A 21,297-nucleotide genomic window follows, 5' to 3' on the forward strand; every position below is an offset into this window, starting at 1 on the left:
AACATGGTGCAGATCATTTTAACCTCCACTGAGCATGGTGGCTTGTGGCTGGGCGGATGAAGTCTACCGCTAATAGGGAATTGGTAATGTTAGTAAGGTGAGCACTTCACAGTTCAAAAGCTACCCCCTGTGTTGGTGTGCCACTTTGCAGGTGGGTGCTATTGCCTGACACCCCTAATCAGACTTTGCGGCCTTGACACATTGCTTGAACACTGGAGGCTGCACAACTGCAAAGTGATGAGACCATCAATTCACGCGGCACAAGGTTAGAAGTGAACAGTGGTTTTAATCGTCTTACAACAGAGCCTGCCTGTGACAAGATGAACTCCAGATGAACTGGCAGGCAGGCTCTCAGCATCAACCTTTATACTTCCGGTTAGGGGTAGGAGCCATGGGTGGAGCCAAGGGTGGAGCCCAGTACAAACTCCCGTACACTCCCAGTGCATCTCCCCCTAGTGGCAGAGCAGCGCAACTGCCCGTGTGCCGAGCTTACAGAGACATAGTACAAAATGTGTAATACAGTGTGAATTACGCTACTGTGATTCACCACACAAAGGCAGCGCCTAACAACCATACACCCTAAAGCTGGGCCGCAGCTCTTGGGACACACTCACGACCAGAGGGGTAGTACCTGGGCCCGGACCCAGTTCTGTTCCTGGCAGGGGTCTGAGGCTCCGCCTCAACAATGGACAGTAGACACATGTAGCATGTCTTTGCAGACTTGGCATTACGTGGAGGAGGACACCCGCTCTCGGTGGCCAAGGTCATCGCAGCTCTGAACTTTTACATCTCGGGGGTCATTCCAGGGTTCGAGTGGAGACTTTTGAGGCATTCACCAACCTACAGCCCAAAGGTGCATCCGTGAGGTCACAGACGCCCCACCAAGATGCCGGGGCAGCAGAATTCTCAGCCATCACCACCGGGATGCCCCAGGCCAAGGGGGCAATAGATGGCACGCATGTCGCCTGCACGCACCAGGCAGTCTGGGAACGCCCTTCATTAACAGGAAGGGAGTCCACTCCCTGAACGTCCAACTTGTGTGCAACCGACAGATCAACATAATGCACCTGTGTGCATGCTTCCCCGGGGGTGTGCACAACAGCTACATCCTAGGGCAGTCGTAGATCCCTGGCGGCTTCAAGAGACATCCCAGGATGACTGGACGGCTCATGGACCTGGTTAACGACGCCAGGACAGACACCGGTGACCGAAGTGGAGACCCAATATAATGAGGCCCATGTGGCCAAATGGGCTGTCTTAGAGCAGTGCACTGGACTGCTTAAAATGTGGCTCCGATGCCTCAACCGCTCTGATGGTGCACTGTAGTACATCCCCCAGAGGGTTGCCTGCTTTGTGGTGGTCTGCTGTGCCTTTCACAACCTGGCACGGCAACGTGACGACGTGCTGGAGGTGGAACAGGAGGACCATGCAGCCATGTTAGAGGAGGAGGAGGGCGAGCCAGACCAGAAGGGGATGGAGGATGAGACCGTGGAAGGCGGTGTTGGCGAGGGCTCGGCATTGACGGAGGGGCGGGGGGGCCTTCACCCTCTCCCATTTCACATAGGACGTGGCTTCATCCATCATATCACCCCCCTCTGTCCATCCTACCCATTCCCCCCTCCTGCTCCGCCTCTCCCTTCCTCCACCACCAGCTATTCTGTCCTCCTATCGCCCTGTTCCATCCTCCCAGGGTCTGAGTTACATCACTCCAGGGCGATAGGCTTGCGTCGGCACTGTCAGTGGGTCAATATAAAAGGCTGCAGTGAGTTGAACTCTGGTGCTCCTTAATCTATGCCGTAGCCTGACTCCTGACTGTTTGCTGACAGCTCCTCAATTTTTTTAGCCTTCCGTGCTCTGCCACTACGTCTAGGTGTGTCCCCAGGATGCACATCAAAGGTGGAGGCAGCCTGCTGTTTCTCACCTCCTGTGCCATTTGATGCCTCTGAAGGGCCTGGGGCCAGAGGGCTGGCATGGCATGTGCCTTGCCACACCACCCTGTTCCACCCACTGACCCCAAGAGTTGTCAGGAGAGGGGTACTCGGGATAGCTGGTGACCCCAATCGTCTCCCCGTAGCACTGCTACGGGTCATCCAGCACTTCCTCTTGCCAGTGGGTGTCAGTATTGCCCTGGGGGTCATTTTGGGACGGCGGGGGCAGCTGGATTGAGCTCCAGAGGGCCTTGTGTGATCTGGCGCTGCCAGCCCTATTGGCTCCCCATTGTCTGCTCCATGATATTGATGCTCTCAGTGATGTCCCTCTATGACCACACCACCCTCTGCAGTGCCTCGCCAATGTCCACCTGTGTCTGGAACATGCCCCGCAGCACCCTGGCAATGCCCACCTGAGACTGGGACATGCTCCGTAGCACCCTGGCAAGGTCCACTTGTGATTGGGACACGGCCTCCAGCAATTGGGAAATGCTCTGGAGCGCCTCAGCAATGCCCACCTAAGACTGAGACATGCTCCGCAGCACCTCAGCAAGGTCCACCTCCATCAGGGAATGTCCCCATGTTCTAGGACCATGCAGTCAAGGCCCTCAGATATCACTGAGTGAGCATCGCCTTGGACACCACCATTCCTGGTGCTGACATCATGCTCCAGGCTTTCCACTCCGATCGCCACCCTAGGAGGTTAGGCCTCAGTGCCACGTATTACCGGCGCCATCTCCTGAGCCCGTAGACTTTGGGACTCCTCCAATTGGCTGTGAACCATGCTGGAGTGTCGCTGACATCCCCCTCTGAATCTCACGGCTGCATTCTAGCGTCTGCATCAGCTCTGGGTAAACCTGGCCCAGAGGCTCAACATCTGACTGGGACCCAGGTGGGTCCTGGAATCCAGCAGACCTCTGACTGCTGTCCCCTGTGGATGTTCGTGCCCTGGTCTGATGTACATCAACTGTGTGGTGCTCACCATATTGTACCCCAGAAGCCTGTCCACTACTTCCACCCAGCGAGGTGTGTGTCTCTGCACTGATGGAGGGTGGGAATGACAGCTGTGATGCATCGATGGTGACTTCCTCGGAGGTGTTCTCTTGGACCGGGGAAGAAGACCACCGTTGGTTGGAAATCCTGCAAGAGAATCGATGTGGGAGGAAAGGATAATTCTGTCTGACATGCACAACACACATGTGACAGATCTTCGGGGCAGGGGCACAAGCCAACCTCGACTTTGGTGACCGATCTGACCTCGGCCATCACGCAACCTCCAGGGCCCTTTTTCATAGAGGGTGAGGACTCTGATGTCCGGCACCCCGACGCCCTTCTAGGCCCTTTCTCCTGCAGGGACAGAGAGAGGGAATCGTGAGCTGCATTGCGGGGCGTGGAGGGTCTATAGCAGGGCTCAGGCACGGGCACCGCCACTGGGCATGGGTGAGGTGGGCAGGTGGGTGCCAGGCTGTGTTGGGGCACAGGCACGGTTAAATGCTGGGGGTGCAGCATTTCACAGGTCCATGACAGGGCGGGGGTGGGGTTGCAGGCGGAACCGGTGCCAGGGGGGCCAATGCCAACTCACCATTGCGGCCTGGAGGAGGTTGTTTAGCTCCTTGCGGCACTGGGTGGCGATCCTCCTGGTGACACTCGCTGCACTAACGGCCACTGCCACTTCCTACCAGGCAGCACTGGCTGCCCTGTGGCTGTCCCTCCAGCCCCTCAGAGCAAAACAATACCCCGCCTGGACTCTACCATGTCCAACAGTCTGGCCAGGACGAAACGGTGGTGCTGTGGTTAGCATTGTTGCCTCACGGCGCTGAGGACTTGGGTTTGATCACGGCTCCGGGTCACATACCATGTGGAGCTTGCACATTCTCCCCGTGTCTGCGTGGGTTTCACCCCCACAACCCAAAAATATGTGCAGGGTAGGTGAATTGGCCATACTAAATTGACCATTAATTGGAAAAAAAAAATTGGATGCTCTAAATTTTTTAAAAAAGTCTAACAGTCTGTCTAGGTCGGCATTTACCGAATCTTGGGGCCGGTCTGCACAGTGGCATGGCTGTGTGCTGTCTGGGGCTTGATCTGCAGGATCGATTTAAGAGCTGCTCCTCCTCGTCAATGGGGAACTGCCGAGCACGGTCCAGGCGAATCAGCTGGCGGGACAGCCAGTTCTGGCATGAAGCCCGTGGGACATGAAGTGCCCTAGTTCGGGGAGGCTGTCGGGGAACACCTGGGCGTTCCTCGTCACTACCACATTTATAAACGTTTCCGTTAGATCACGCCCTATGTCTAATCAGCCATCGAACGAAAGTATACAAAATAAAACAGATAACACTGGAATTATATAACACGCCCACTTCAGCATCCAGAACAGAAGATAGGCGGGTTAATACTTTGTGTGTATATCTTGTGCCAAAACTGATAGTTTTGAGAACGAGACCACACCCTAACTTACCTCTCTTTTGTTCTGATAGATATTATTTTACCAACTGTGTTGCCTGCATTTTCTGTTTCAATTCAGATTTCCAGCACTAGCAGTTTCTTGCATAGCCAAAGTTGTACCCAGCCCTAACAATTGTTCCCTACAATAACTACTAACACATACCACTGTCTGTCTGTAGCAGTGATGCAAGAATGACATTACAATTCGGCAGTTGGTCTATTGGCTTGGAATTAGTTAATGAAAGCAGTTACAATCATGACCGAGTGGATTAAAAAACAAGCAATGCAAAAAAAAAAACGATTGAAGTTATAAGAACAAAAATCAAAAAGTCAATGCTACAACAATTTCTGGATAATTCCAGACAATGATGAGTCCTTCAAAACAGGAAATATATTAGGTCTGAGTGGGACCTATTCCAGCATCAGCTTTTGTCTTTCCACAGGCCGAGGAAGGATGGAAATGTCGCTTTGGATTTATTTTACTGAAGACCCAAGGATCAAATAAATGAATTCAATGTGTTTAAATTCTTTTCTATAGGTTCTACTGCATGAACCAGTTAATAAGAGTGATGTATTTAAAAATTATTGTAACTGTGTAGAAGTCTGTTGACCAGCTTGTTCACTGAAGTGCCTTGAAACTGTACACAGGAACCAATACATTGTTCTTACATTGAAGGCCTTCAGCCGCTCAGGATCCATTCCCTCAGAGTCGTTGATCTTCTCATTGTCTTCATGGTCATCATGATCGTCATCGTCGTCGTCCCCACCCCTGCTGATTGACAGATCCTCTGGACAACTTCCCGAAAGCTCATGTCTGCCAGAGTCGTAGCTTCCTGAGCTGTAGGGTGGAGACTGGAACAAAAACATTATTCATCAGATTTTATTTAAGCTTTTAAAGCAGTCATACCCTTAACAGATACAAGGTCTTCTCAATTGATTTATAACCAATATATACAAGGAGCGCTCCTCCAAAACTAGATAGAATAGAATCATAGAATTTACAGTTGAGAAGGAGGCCATTCGGCCCATCGAGTCTGCACCAGCTCCTGGAAAGAGCACCTTACCCAAGGTTAACACCTCCACCCTATCCCCATAACCCAGTATCCCACCCAACACTAAGGGAAATTTTGGACACTAAGGGCAATTTATCATGGCCAATCCACCTAACCTGCACATCTTTGGACTGTGGGAGGAAACCGGAGCACCCGGAGGAAACCCACGCACACACGGGGAGGATGTGCAGACTCCGCACAGACAGTGACCCAAGCCGGAATCGAACCTGGGACCCTGGAGCTGTGAAGCGATTGTGCTATCCACAATGCTACCATGCTGCCCTAGATGTTTTAATTGTTCATAATCTGATGCTCTGACAACAATGGTAAATCCAAATACAGGGAGGTATTAAAGTGAAATGCACAGCCTCCCCTAAAGATACAATTACTTAAGATGGAAAGTACAGCATTTAATGGTGATGGAGTGGTGTAGTGGTATTGTCACTGGACCAGCAATCCAGAGCAGGATTTGGGCACCCAGGTTCAAATCCTGCCACGGCAGATGGTGAGTTTTGAATTCAATAAAAATCTGGAATAAATGCCAGTTACGCACATGTCCCCGTAAAATGAATTTTGTAAAAAATCCCGTCTGGAATTGGAATTTGAATCCACAACCTACTGAGACTTCTTCATTATTTCAAAATAAATATCAAAATGCATGAGTGGAATTAAAACGAATTTCCTCAAATCCTAAGCTTGATATTATCATGGGTCATTTTCCTGTATTTCCATGGACAAATATTTATTCATGTAACCACAGCAACGTTCACAAGGCTAATAGTAACAAAATATACTTGCTGGAGGTGATTGTTAATCTTCAAAGTCACTTTTAAATTGGTCAGCCGTTCTAAGCAGAAATTTGTGCGTGCTTTGCCCAATACACTGGAGGCAAGCATATCAGTTTACCAATTAATCTGCCTGTGCCCGATCTGTGCAGGAGTTGGTCCCACTATTAAATTTATAGGTGTCCCAGATATCAGGCCTGTCCTTCTCAAGATTTTTCAGCGATCTCTGTGGTTGTTAGCAAACTTAAGTTTTTGATTTTTTTTCTTATGAAGCTAGGAGCAGTAGTGCAATCCATTCCACTCTCCTTGAACATACGCGACAGCAACAACAGCCCAAATCTGGTTTCTCCTTGTGGGGGATGCGATTTGTGGTAGCACAAGTTTGGCAATGGGCCCTTATTGTGCAGATAAGGTTCAAAGACCAATTGAATTTGATCCAAGGGCCTCTTGCCTCAGGCATGCATTGCATCTGCCACTGACTGCCATGCCTGGAAAGAGCACCCTACTCAAGGAGCTAGGAGCAGTAGTGCAATCCATTCCCCTCTCCTTGAACATACGCGACAGCAACAACAGCCCAAATCTGGTTTCTCCTTGTGTCTCAATAACGTGAAAGCTAATGTCGCATATTTTCAATTGATCAACATGAGGAGTGTTATTTATTGAGAGGTTTGTAATCTTTGCCCTCCTATAGAAAAGATCCTTAACGAAAATTATATTTCAAGACTTGAATAGCCCTACCATATCCGATGTGACTCTCCCTGCATTTCTAGCACAAAGCTGGTCAATTGACAAGACATTTCTCTTTTCCTTCCTGTCCCTCATGTTCCTTGATACAATGCTCCTCTTAATTTTCTGCTCTTCGTTCTTCCTAGCTCCAAGTATTCCATCTTTTTCTTTGCAACCATCAATGCTTCAAAATTAATAGTTTCAAAACTGTGAAACTACTTCTTTCCATCAGGTAGGGTGGAGCATAAAGGAAGAAATAATTGGAGCTCGTCAGAAAGGCACGGTGATAATCATGGGAGCTTTTAATAACATATACACTGGAAAAGGCAGTTCATAGAACGGTTTCAGGCTGGTTTCTTACAACAGCATGTTCTGGAACCAACCAATAAGCAGACTATACGACCTGGTATTGTGCAAAAAGAGAGTGAAGACAGGAAGATAGGTAGCAGCGACTATAATATGACTGAAAGTTTCAGTGACAGAGGAGTGCATCCGAGACTATGGCCACACTGCTTTTGACTCGGAACGTAATGAGGGCGGTAAATCTCACGAGAGGCCTCTGGCAAGATTTACCAGCCTCGTCATTCATCGCGAGATCTAACAAGATCTCGTGAGGCGTCGCGATCTGGATCCCACCCATTTGAGGTCAGGACAGATTTGCATATTCAAGTGAGCAGTTAGTCTCACTTGAATATGTCTACGCCAGATCTACCCAGCAACCAGGACCTAACAGCATCGCCTCAGAGACCCCGAGCCGGCGCAGTTCAGAACTGATATCCGCAAACGTGCACCAGGCACACTTGGGGGAGGGGGGGCTGCCACTTTGGGTTGGTAGCCTGATAACTATGACTAGAGACTGGCCTCCCTACCCCCACCCCACAATGCTAATTTTGTCCCCCTCCCCTGAAATTGCTGAGTCAATTCCCCACAACATGCAGAAGAGTGACCTGACCCTCCTCTCACCAAAGACCCCCACCCAATTAGTCATCCTTCCCTGAAAGCTAAAAAGCACTGAAATAAATCACTGCATTTCCACTCACCTGCGACCACAGACAGATGTCGAGAAAGCAGCAATTGTGACATCATAGAAAACCAGAACCACATCACAATACTTTAAACCCCCTCAGATCCTCTGATCTGCAAGGTTTCTATTCACTCCAAAGAGAAATGGCTTTCAGTAGGCTGTAATTGACATCTTCCAGGCAACCAGATGTCTGGATTGATTATTTTAATTTCCCTTCACACTTAAATTCATCTCAAGTAGTATGCCGTGAACTTAACTGCAATATGTATAAACATCTAGCTATGATGACATGTCCTAATCACATCAAAAGCAATTAAGTGCTTTCTGCTGAGAAAAAGAGGATGTGAAAGCACTTAACTCCTATAAACATTGTGATTAGGTTCTCATATAAGGGATGGGGTGGGTTCTGTGATGTTGGGTGGGGGGGGGGGTTCCCTAAAATAGGGTGGGTCTTGAACAGGGAGTTCTGGTGGGGGCCTCTGATTGTGGTGGCTGGTGGGGGTGGGCAGGATTAGCATTGTGGGGAGGCAGGGGGAGGCCTCTGATGGACTTTGGGGGCACTTACCTTAAATACTTACCCCCCTTGGCCCACCAGAAGATCCACCGCATTACGGCCACGCTGGAAAATACTTGCACCAATCCACGCCCATTTTAATCCTGGCCCAAAGGGCCGGAATATCATGGAGGCATGGAGAATCTGGTGTTCAGCCCGTTAATAGGATGCAAATGCTAGCGCAGGTCACAAACCTCGATGCTGCCATCAGCGAGGGACCAGAGTATCGCAGACGTTTTTTCCCCCCGACGCAGGATTCCCTGCTGCATTGGGAACTCTGCGACCAGCAGAGGGCGCGTGGAGAATCTAGCCCAGGATGAGGTGTCACACAATATAAAAGTTATAAAATCCTAACTTTGCACTCCAGGTGGAGAGCCTCAGGTATTGGACGCGGTGATGGTAGGATTCTCTTTTGCTGGAGACTGTCATTGTCTGGTTCTTGTGTGCGCTAATGCTGCACGTATTTTGCAAGCCCCAAGTTTGGAAAATCGTGCATCCAAATTTTCCATGTTTGGTTCCAATGGATGAGGTCTCCATCGTGTGTACCTAATGGTTATTTGGGTGGCCCACATTCCAATTTGTAGCCCAAAGGTTTTCTGGTAACATAATCAATGAATATTTTAAGATCAATCTGTTTTGAAGTGAAAGACTCAGGGATGTATCTAAAGTGGTTTATTTGTTCTCATTCAATTTTTCTGAAGAAGTTAAGTTTTAAATCTTTGTACAGTGGCTGACTAATTTATATTAGCTGCATCAGTCAAGCCCTGCATATGACCCTAAGTAATAGATTAAAGGTCAATTTCACAGTCAATAACAAACAGGGGGATCAAATTAGTTCAAATCATGAGCATTTACAGCTCAGGTCTCATGTATCACCAGCACCAAAAGACTTATGAAGAAGAACTCAATTGTTACGGATCAATCTTGGGTAACTCAATGCTAGTTCTATCCCAAATGTAATACAGTCTTTGTATGCAACAGATTATTAACTTGTCCCATGAGCTGCTATTAAATACTAGTCTTTCTAATCATTGCCCTTTATGGAAGTATCCAGTTAAAATAAACTGGATTTATTGCAAGGTGCAAGATCCCTTGTTATTAACATTCTAATATGCAAACACAATTCAAATGTTATGTATTAATTAGCTCCTTCATCATAGCCTGTTCAATGTGACAGAATGTGTCTCAAGGCTCAGGTAATATCTTCGTATAAATTGACATACATTAACATATATTGGGAGCCCTAGTAAAGTTAAAGTTAATGGGAATCAGTTGAAACTCCCCACTGACTCTCCACATAAACACAAAGGCAGACCATTGGTGTTGATTAAAGTCAATCATCTCAGCTGCAGGACATTGTTGCAAGTTTTATGCAGGTCAGTGTTATATGATCTTCAGCTTTATATCAATGGCCTCCATCCATGAAAAGGCCAAATGTGGGGATGTTCATTGACGACTGCACCTTATTTAGTCCATTCTCTCAATTCCTCCGTATATAAAGCAATCCGTGTCCATTTGCAGCAAGAACTGGGTAACATTCAGGCTTGGGCTGATAAGTAGAAAGCAACATTTATGCCACACAAATGTCAGGCAATGACCATCCCCAAGAGTCTAAACTACTTCCCCATGGCATTCAATGGCATTATTATCTAATCCTCCACCATAAATATCCTGGGGTCATCACTGAGCAGAAACTTTGAAACAAGGCACATAAAGTCTGAGGCTACAAGAGTAGGTCAGAAACTGGTTATTCTGCATCAAGTGATTCAATTCCTGAACTTCCCAAAGCCTTTCCACTATATAGATGGCACAAATAAGAAGTTTGATAAAATACTCTCCATTTGCCTGGATGACTGCAACTCCAACAACACTTAAGAAGCTCAACAACATCCAGGTCAAAGCAGCCCATTTGATTGGCATGCTATCCACTACCTCTAGCAGTCACTCCCTCCCTGATTCGTGCTCCTTGGCTACAGTGTATAATGCTCTCTCAATAAAACCTCTCAAACCCATGATCTCTACCACCTAGAAGAATAAGGGAAGCAGATACATGGGAACACCACGAACACTTTCCACATCAAGGGGATGGAAATATTTAGTCCCCAGAAACTGGTGCAAGGACTGTGACACACAGTTACCCCTCGCCCATTAGATGCATTACAAGCAGGACATTATCGACATGCCATCAGCTCATTTACACAAGCTCCGTGTGCAACCAGCACCAAATGAGCAGTTGACTGGCTCCATACAATAGGCGTGGAACCCAAAATCAATAATTGCTAGCACTATCTAAAGTTAACCTGCACAGCCTTGTCCCTCCCTATTCCTGTAGTTATCTCCAACCAACTCTACATTCCTCTATCTGGCTTCTAGTGCACTCCCGCTCCCTTTTCCATCTTTGGCAGCTATGACTTGGGACAATGTTCTATATTGTAAAGATGCTGTATGGGATTTTTAGGTCCCGGCACAAAGTTAATTCGCTTTTGTCTGCTATCCAAGTTTTCCAGTCCCACCGATATATATGCACAAGTTCTTGTTACCATCATTGTAACATGACATAATTTTAATATATGCCCAAATTATAAATGTACCCGTAGTCCAAGCTCCATTTCAAGGATGTTTGCAAGTGTGACATGAAGGCTCTAAACATCGAATATTGCACCTGGGCATCACTAGTTGGCGAATTTGGGAAATGGCAACATCTCATGTGGGCTGGAGTGCACTACAACAAAGGCCAGTGGCTACAGCAACATGGTAACAGGTTGTTAATGTTGTAAACAATAACACACAACATAACAACTTCATGTTTAACACTTAGGAGCAGATGATGGGGTATTTTGTTGAAAGAAAAAAACTAGCTAATGTTTTTCTCCCAATCACATGGTTACACTGCATAAATTATAAACAAAGTATTTTATTTAGCAGTGATTTAATACAATGCCCGAGGAGCCCAAATTCTAATAAATCTGCAGTCATCTGACAGAGGTTGTGAAACCAAACGTTAACCTGTTGGTTCTCTTTACAAATATTGATTGGCCTGCCTCATTTTCTAATTTCCCTTGTTTTTAGTTCAAATACCTCCCTGTATAATTATAGCCAATTACCCGTAAAACTTCAAATTGTAAATTATTTCAAAAGAAACAACATGTAGAATAGGGTGAGTTACGAGATACACAACTTCAAGGTTGATGTGACATTTATAAGCTGCTCAAGGTTTGCTTCTGTGGTTTATGGCATTTTCCTGAATGGCCTGATTGTGTAACTGACTTGTAACTCACTCCTATCCATTCATTATCAAACAACTTTTGAAAACCTTTGTGTACTGGAATTCACATTTTTAGTAACTGTTGGATTGTTGGGGTTCAATAATATAGATCACATCATGCGTGACCAGTTTTTAATGGTAAAGTGTTGGCATAGATACATAGATGGTTGACTGAAATGTCGACCACAAAATAGGAGTAAATGGATGGGTTCTTCGATATAACTAGTAATGTCCCCCAGTATCATCAAGCGTCATCCTTCTAATCCTAGGACTATCTGATGATTCCAAATTTCCTATAAGCTCCACTAGTAATACGGCGGCATGGTGGCGCAGTGGTTTCCACTTTCCGGTGCTGAGGACTTGGGTTCGATCCCAGCCCCGGGTCACTGTCCGTGTGGAGTTTGCAAATTTTCCAGCGGTTACATGGGTCACCCCCACAACCCAAAGATGTGCATGATAGGTGGATTGGCCACTCTAAATTTCCCCTTAATATAAAAAAGCTTTACTAGTAATACATTAAATTTGTTTTGTTATTTTCAGCACAGGAGGCCATTCGGCCCATTGTGTCTGCACCGGCTCCCGCAACGCATCTAGTCCCTTTCTCCAGCCCTATCTCCGTAGCCCTCTAAATTAATCACTTTCAAATATGTATCCAGCTCTCTTTTGAAACCTCCTGTGGAATCCACCTCCACCACTCTCCCAGGCAGCACATTCCAAACCCCTACAACTCTCTGAGTAAAAGCGGGCAGCACGGTGGCGCAGAGGTAGCACTGCAGTCTCACGGCACCGAGGTCCCAGGTTCGATCCCAGCTCTGGGTCACTGTCCGTATGGAGTTTGCACATTCTCCCCGTGTTTGCGTGGGTTTCGCCACCACAATGCAAAAATGTGCAAGGTAGCTGGATTGAACATGCTAAATTGCCCCTTAATTGGAAAAAATTAATTGGGTACTCTAAATTTTAAAAAAAACTCTGAGTAAAGAAGTTTCTTCTCATCTTACTCCTAGTTCTTTTGCTGACCATCTTGAAACTATGATCCCTAGAGCTCAAAGGATTCCGCCGCGCTCACAGTATTAGGCCGCCATTTAGAGCGGACAGCCCAATGCAGAGGTCAGCGGCGGGTCCCCTCCCCCCACAACACAAATCCTGCCCCACCCCCCTAACAATTAGGGCATCCGACCACCCCCTACAGCACGCAAGCATGAGCCCAATCAGAACCCGAACAGAGATGAACCCCCCCCATCAGAAACCCCAAAAGAGATCCCCGTCTGAAACATGAAGAGCAGTCCAGGCAGTAGAGTGAAAAATCGCTGCATTTTCACTTACCTTTCCCTAACATCTGCTCAGACAAAGTGTTTCAAGCAGCAGCTGTTACAAGTGTGAGAGGCTTCCTGGAAAACCAAGTACACTTCAAAGGGCTTCAAATCTGTTGACAGTCTTTAAAATGCAAATCTCCCATTCAATTTCAGACAGCAATACAATGCATTAGACAGTGATTGACAGTTTTAATACTCCAGAGACTTTTGGTGGATTGTTTAATCTAGCTTTCCCTTCACGCTTGATTGCATCTCAAGTACCCTGCTTTGATACTAACCATAATGTTTATAAACACTCTTGCTATGAGTCACAGCTCCTCACCTCATCAAAAGCAGCTAAGCGGTTTAATTTGCTCTTTTTCACAACAGAATGCTGCTGAGCCACAAGACAGAAGTGCCCCTCTGTTTTTGCCCTCTCCCATTCTTCAGAGGGTAGGGCAGGTCAGGGCTGCTCCAGTTAAGAACTTATATTATTGTGGGTTCTTTGAGACCTCAGTTCCATAATTTTCAGTGCAGCAGCTGGAGTCCAGCTGCACGATGCCAAGAACCTTAGTCAAGCTATCTACTTCCACATATGTTAATTTTGTAAAAAGCAGCATTAAAATGTAGAGCATTACATTTTTGGGACATAGCATATGATGAAGACGATTAGATTTTAAAGGGCAGCACCATGGCGCAGTGGGTTAGCCCTGATGCTTCACGGCGCCGAGGTCCCAGGTTCGATCTGGGTCACTGTCCGTGTGGAGTTTGCACATTCTCCTCGTTTTTGCGTGGGTTTCGCCCCCACAACCCAAAGATGTGCAGGTAGGTGGATTGGCCACACTAAATTGCCCTTAATTGGAAAAAAATGAATTGGGTACTCTAAATTAAAAAAAAATATTTTAAAAGCTGTACTTCTTTCCAATGAAATGTTCACAGATAACCATGTTCTATAAATTTATATCCTAGCACTGAGAACAGACTCTGTTTTTTTAAGATTAAGTTCATTATTTTGGAGAAACCTAACCTCTGGTCACTCTTTATATAAACAACCTCTACTTCTTATTTCCATCACAGTTCTCAAAGAATTTACCAGTCGTGGTTTCCTACACTCCAGAATCCAGCCACATAGTGTTCACAGTTAAACAGCTTTCGACTCAGATAAAGCCCTTAAAGAATTAATAGCCTCAACATTTGACTCAATTCTCGTAAAAAGCATCTCTATAGAGTTCTCAAAGAGTTAAGGCTCACCGTGTATCAGTTTGGAACCGCTCACAATTTAACTGGTTTAAATTCTAGTTATCCCTAGCCTTTCGTAACTATGCAGTTTTAAATTTGTTCTCTTTGTATCTGCTTCTCAAAGAAATAAATTATTCCAATTTGAGACTCTACAATCTAAAATAGCCTTTAGCCATATGTTTACATTTTGAGTAAATACTCAATATCCCATCCTTTGAATCAGAAAGTGCTACCACTTTCTCCTTGCTTCATTGTTTGCATATTTAATTGGGAGATTGAATGATATTTTCTTCCTTGGATAAATCAATCCCCAGTTTCTTATCTTATACTACTAACCAATAACTATATAATTTGGCTTTTTGGTACATGGCATTTTTCAACAACAAATAGATTGGGCTGGATTATCCCGATCTGAAGCAGGACGAATGGAGGCGGACATTTCAACCTGCTCATTTCAGAGTCACCCGCCTCCATTCCCACTTCACTTCTGTCTAATTGCTTTGTAGCAGCCTGGTAACAGAGGCGAAGACTTCCTGACTCCCACCCCTGACGGGAAACTCCAGCTCTGAAGGTCTTCCAAAACAATTACGAATTGGATGCAGTAATTGTGGAGATATCCGTTTTTGTTTTATTTCCCCCCTTTTAGACTTACTTTTTAATTTCCACTGGCCCCGTTTGATTTTACTCCTCTCTAGTGCCCTTTTTAATTGTTACCTCCTCGGGATTGCTGTTTTATACTTTTAACTTCCCATTTTTTGTTGAATTAACTTAGCTGCTCACTATTTAATAGTTGTGTCTGCCTGTGCTACCTGATTTAAAAAAAAGATTTTCTTACTTATTAGTTTATTTTAGTTGTTTCACTCCCTTTCTTTCACCTTTTCTCCGAGAGGCTCCTCGCTGTTCCTTGCCATGTTGCTCCAATAGTTTTAGAGCTGTGTGGTTTTCTTCATTCCTACATCTTCTTTAATTCTCGACATGAAGGTATCTCTGTACCTCAATGTATTAGGATTAGTGATTTCAGATCACAGAGAGCTCTCTGAGGTTGCAGCTATTCTGGTGAATGAAAGTGGAGTTTAACTTATCCTGGTGAGGAAGCATTGATTAATGTATTTGCATAAATTTCTGACCATTCTAATTTAATGTGATCACCAGCCCTTTTAATTTAAACAAGCTAATAAATAAAAGTGCACAAAGGGATTTTGTGCTAAATCTTTAGGTAGTGCACCAAAGAATGTTTAACCCATTAGACATTAAACAACTGATTGCATGAAGGAGTTCAGCTGACATTACATGGGGAATGAACAACATTTTTTTTCACCATCTGTTAATTTGGTTACGGTTTGCTATTTCAGTATTCTGACATTTGTATATCATCAACTATACCAGTGAATCTCCTATGTCCTTGTTCATGATTAGGGAGAGGAAATGGTATGCTGGTGCTTGTTAAAACAGCTGAGAAAAGATATAGTGCACATCCATAGCAAGCAAGAAAGATTAAAAGGTGATTATTGTGTTACTCGTTGATTTTAATGACTTTCAGCATGATGAACCCAAGAACGTTTTGACATTAGCTGATTTCTTGCGATGTTGCACATAGGACAACACCAAATGGTGATTTTCAGGTGAAGTGGTGTTGGAGAGAGGGGTGTAACAGGTCCTAGGTGCATAAATATAATTCAGTATCTATTTTGACTTTCTTTATTTTTATATTATTTTCTGTATAATTTCCAATGTCCAAATTTATGTTGGTAAATAACCTCTATAAACTGATGATCAAGTAATTACACTCTCCAGCCAGTGGTGGCACTTCTGTACCGTACCTGGGTCAATTGGATGGAGTACCTTATAAGTGTGGACATCAGCATTTATTATACAAAAATCTGACAGAAAACGCAGAGTTAGATTTTTGATAGAAAGATGGATGTTCTGTCTCAGGAACTATTACCGTAAAATTTCATGTAGTATGCTTCTGCCAAAGTAAAACCATTCCTTTTAAAAGATTTCATAGAACTGGCAGCAGGGAATGGGTTCAAATTCCATGGCTGCTTTGACTCTAGCCTGTCACAACTAAGATTTTTCCAGTTTACCTCATGAAACGTCTGGCTATGGCAGCCGAGGGAATAACAGATATTTCAGCTCACTCCGCGACATTTTTGTTACACCCTCAGAGTCCCCCATAACTTTGCTTGGCAAAATTGCACTCGTTCCATACTGTGCTTTAAGCTGAGAAGGTTGTATGGAACAAGCAGTTCCTATTATCTCTAATATCTGCTTGCATGTTATCCAAAGTTTTATTCCGACTGCAGGAAGCTAGATTATCCCCACATACAGCTTACACATAATAAAGGCAGAGCAGTTGATAACCACTGTCTTGATTTGTTTCCAGTTAATCAACATCAGTCTAGTCTGAAATGCTACTTTCTACCAGCATATACAATATTGTATAATGTGTATTCCAGGGTACCATTTCTGTAAATGCACCCCCCCACAACCCAAAGATGTGCTCGTTAGGTGGATTGGCCACACTAAATTGCCCCTTAATTGGGAAAAAAAATTTATAAGAGCACTGCCACCAATTGTCACTTTCATTAAATAGTTAAATCGATAAAGTATCTTTCATTGCACATGCACTTGTAAATCTCTCTTCACTATCATTATCTGCATATTTCAAAATGTTACACATTAGAAATTATTCTCAAATAAAGTGTCAGGGGCAAATACTGGTTCATTTTCAGGCATATAATTGACAACAAAGTCCCAGGTCTTGTGGGTGGCATTCGGAGATCTCTGCAGCCAAGAGGGTCACAATTGTTCCTCACGTTTCCATAGGCAGGTTTAAAATCAATGTTAAAAAGTCTACTTTGATGAATACTGCTGAGGCTGCAGCAATCCTATAGAAACCACAGTTGACAGGGGCAGTCAGTACTTCTCAATTTCATGTGGTTGGAGGGGTGGTGGGAGCAGTTGGCCGAGCTAAAACAGGTGCTAGGCCCCTTATTTGTATGTCCTAAAGCTCTCAATCGGGTGGCATCTGGGGCCTGGGCACAGGATATTTTGGCTTAAATGGTCATTTTGTGTCCGTTTTATGCCTTTAAAGCAAGCACAAGAATCAATTTCTACCCCACAGTCGTTTGAAAGGTCAGCTTTATAAATCTGTCACATCTTGCAATGTGAGGATTTTATAGATGCATGTTAAAAGAGTCGAATAAATGAACATTGTACCTTCCCCTCATTTATATCATCTCATATCATTCATTTTTATTGTAAAAGCTATTTAAGTTTTATTGCAGTAATTTATCTACTCATGCACCTGCTCCTAATGCACCGCATTCAGATATCATGGGAGTAGTGAGGATTTTTACAATGGAATAGGTGTTTGAGATTTATTTCCCGGCAAGACAACAGATCTTAATAAATTGCTGAATGTTTGGATTCAGAAAAGCGGTGTGGTGGGTGCAGGGCTTTATATCTGCTAAGTGCACGTAGATCATTTGTCGATGACAATTAAATCTGCGACTGACCTGGGAACATGAGTAACTTTAGTGAAGCTGTGGTTCCAGCATGAACATTCTTCAATGAGCACAGATTGTTGAACTGGTCCTGATAAGATTTGGTTTGATGTGGCAGCTAGGCATGAATTCAAAGCCAAAGGCATGTATGTGCTGGTGGTCAAAGACAGGATTGGCTGCAATTAACCTGGCATCAAACTAATGATGCTTTGTCTCATTGAGATCCTAGTGTCAGGCAGGCAGTTAGAAAGTCATGGAATCATAGAATTTACAGTGCAGAAGAAGGCTATCGAGTCTGCACCGGTCCTTGGAAAGAGTACCCTACTTAAGCCCACGCGTCCACCCTATCCCCGTAACCCAGTAACACCACCTAACCTTTTGGACACTAAGGGGCAATTTAGCATGGTCAGTCCACCTAACCTGTACATCTTTGGGCTGTGGGAGAAAATGACTAGAGCCCATTTACAAGATTGCCGAGAAGGCCAATCTTATAGCATGGAACTATTTAAATCCCAGTGTGTGTGTGTTGACCGGTGAAGGTAGGTTTGTGGTATTGAGTAGTGGAGAATCCATTTGCGGATTTCTCAACTAGAATAATGAGGAAGGGGAGCACGTCAGTCTGCTCGTTCTCAGAAGTAAATTTGAACACAGGATACAGGGTGCAGAAGGAAATCCTTACATGCAGCTGCAGATTCAAAATCACAAAACGTATGCTTCAGTTTTTCCCAACAGGCAGTGCACAGAACATACTCAACCAGTCCAAGCTTGCAAAACCCAAGGCAAAATATCTACTGCTGATGTGAATCTGCAACTGGACAACACTTGCTGAATAATCCTGTGTGTGATAGAAGCTGCCCTAACAACCAGTTTAAAATAACCAGTTAAAGTAGTTATACAGCTTTACAGCAGTATTTTTCAAACATTTTTGCCAAGGACCCATTTTTACCAATTGGCCATCCTTCGGGACCCACGCCGGCCATCCTTTGCAATCCACGCTGGCCGACCTTCGCGACCCACCATTTTCTCTTACCTTTGATACAGGAGGTGAGCCTGGGCTTATATTCTATAGTCTAGAAGAATGATAAATGACCTCATTGAAACAGGCATTATTTCCTACAGAGCAAATGCAGAATGTAAGCTTCCCTCTGATGGGTTGTTTACAGCACAGAAATAGGCCCTTAAGCCCATCATGTCTACACCAGCCATCAAGCAACTATCTATTTGAATCCCATTTTCTGGACTTGGTCTATAGTCTTGTATGCTATGGTGTTTCAAGTGCTCATCTAAATGCTTCTTAAATGTTGTGAGGGTTCTCACCTCTACCACCCTTTCAGGCAGTGAGTTCCAGAATCCCACCACCCTCTGGGTGAAAAAGGTTTTCTGCAAGTCACCTCTAAATCTCCTGCCTCTTCCCTTAAATCTATCCCTCCTGGTTATTGACCCCTATACAAAGGGGAAATGGTTTCTCCTATCTATTGAGATTGTAACGTGGCTCATTTATGCTGGCTAGAAGCAACATACATTCAATCGCAGGGACTTGATTTCTGCGAACAAAAATAATATGTTCAAGCGTTGAGCCTTTTTTGTATTACCAGGGAGCTTTAGGAGCCTATAGTTTCCCATAGGTTTTTCCATGACAGTGCCTTGGTCAATCAGTGTCAACTTGCCAACCAATCCTTCCCTCCTGTAGTATAAATTGTTTGAAATTTGGAGTTCTTGCTTTTGTCCTGATGAGCACAAGATGAGAAGTGTCAGCAACATGTCACACTTTTCAGCAATATAGATAGATCCATTTGTCATCAATGTATTCATTCCTTTTCCAGGGTTGTCTGCTATCTTGTATATTTGGGTATGTTCTAGGCAATGTTATCAGAAAACTGTACAATATGTAAATCGGGCAAGGCTTCTCACTGTAAGTGTAAAGTCAGAAAATTATCTCGAAAATTATCTTATTTGCATTAGAAATCACACCATATAAACAGTGTTTATAATGTAATTAACCTTGTGTTACACCTCCAAATGGTGTTGATACTGGACAAGCCAGATCCCAGAGTGAAACCTGGTTTGATAAATCCTAACTTTGTGTTTTTTCCAGAAACTGTGGAGGTCAGTTACTGAACACATTCACAAAATCTTGCCAGTGCAATTTTATTGAACAAGAAAAATGAACTATATTATACCAGACAAAAGCGTTGGAAAGATTTGCAGCAGAAACACCAGACAATGATTCAAACTCATACTATTCCTTTAAACCCAGCAATATTCTTACAGGTACAAAACCTCGGAGACGTTTTACCATTATCTCAACAAGGCTTCGTGCTTGGGCTGGCTCAGTTGCAAATGGTTAAAAGATTTTCTCCCAGCAGATTTCGGAGCATTCACTAGATACTTTTTCCCCTATCACTCCTTGAGACATCCAAAATCCACAATCTAAGTTCACTATTACTTCAATGGTAGCGGCAACACACGAGTTCCCTAATCTCAGTTCCACAGCAGTCTTGTCTTTGAATTTCTTACTAGATAATTTATCCTACCTTTACTCTCCGGCGTACACACATTGATTGACTTTCCCTTCATCTGTGTGTGTCTCCGGACTCCTGTCTCTAGGCAGTTTCATCGACTTTTTAAAGAAATTCGCTAAACTACTAAGCCCTTTGTAACCCATCTCTTCACTTCAAGGGTTGTAAAAGCATGTGTACAAATAGGGCCTCCAGACTTCCCAACACTAAGCTCACAAAAAACACAAAATGAAATGAGAACCATGTTCCACCTTTCTTAACACGCAAATACAAATATAAATAAAAGTTAATGTTACACATTGTTCCTAACACTTTCAATATAAACCCTTTAATTCTGATATATTTCAATCATTTTTCTAGCAGACACATCACACGAATGACGCCAAAGTTTATACACCAGATTATATGGTAGACTAGAAAAGTAAATGCTAGCTAAACATAAACCCAGCTGATGCTCTACCAATAAGATATAAAAATCACATAGATGAACTTAATATTAAGACGGTCATTCGTAGGGTTATTCTGAAAGAATGTATGCAAAAGACCAATTTAAATCTAAACTTAAGACTATAACTGTATCGGAGGCATTTGCTCAAATTTAACACTGACTTATTCCACTCAGATGAGTGAGGGGAACTTGGGAGGTTTACTATTTATAAGCATAAAGATTGACATGTTATATAGAAGCTGTGCACAAGCTTTACCAATTGTATGCAAAGAAAATAAATGCAAAGTAACAACCCCCCCTCCCATTTAGGATGTTGACTACCTCTTCTCTCACCAGTAATTCTTTAATACCTAGCTCATGTGCTGCAACAGATGAACAAATGCACCTAATTTACTGCATGCATGCATTTAAATTCATATTTGTACTCCGCTTGCACCATGTTGAACCATGCAGTTTTAGCCTCCAGCCTGAAACAGCTCACCAAATTACAAAGTTTCCTGACCAAATGGTAA

General features: G+C 44.1%; 1 protein-coding gene across 5 annotated transcripts in view; it reads right to left on the reverse strand.

Moving 5' to 3' along the window:
• Window positions 1–21,297, reverse strand: part of LOC119969595 (nucleolar protein 4-like) — a 430,219-nt gene that overhangs the window by 85,085 nt on the left and 323,837 nt on the right. For all 5 annotated transcript variants that reach the window (XM_038803408.1, XM_038803407.1, XM_038803409.1 and 2 more), the window contains one exon: window positions 5,043–5,225. In XM_038803408.1, the coding sequence (XP_038659336.1) occupies window positions 5,043–5,225 (183 nt within the window). The remainder of the gene's footprint in view (window positions 1–5,042; window positions 5,226–21,297) is intronic.

The sequence above is a fragment of the Scyliorhinus canicula genome, chromosome 7, assembly GCF_902713615.1.
Source record: "Scyliorhinus canicula chromosome 7, sScyCan1.1, whole genome shotgun sequence".
Classification (NCBI taxonomy): domain Eukaryota; kingdom Metazoa; phylum Chordata; class Chondrichthyes; order Carcharhiniformes; family Scyliorhinidae; genus Scyliorhinus; species Scyliorhinus canicula.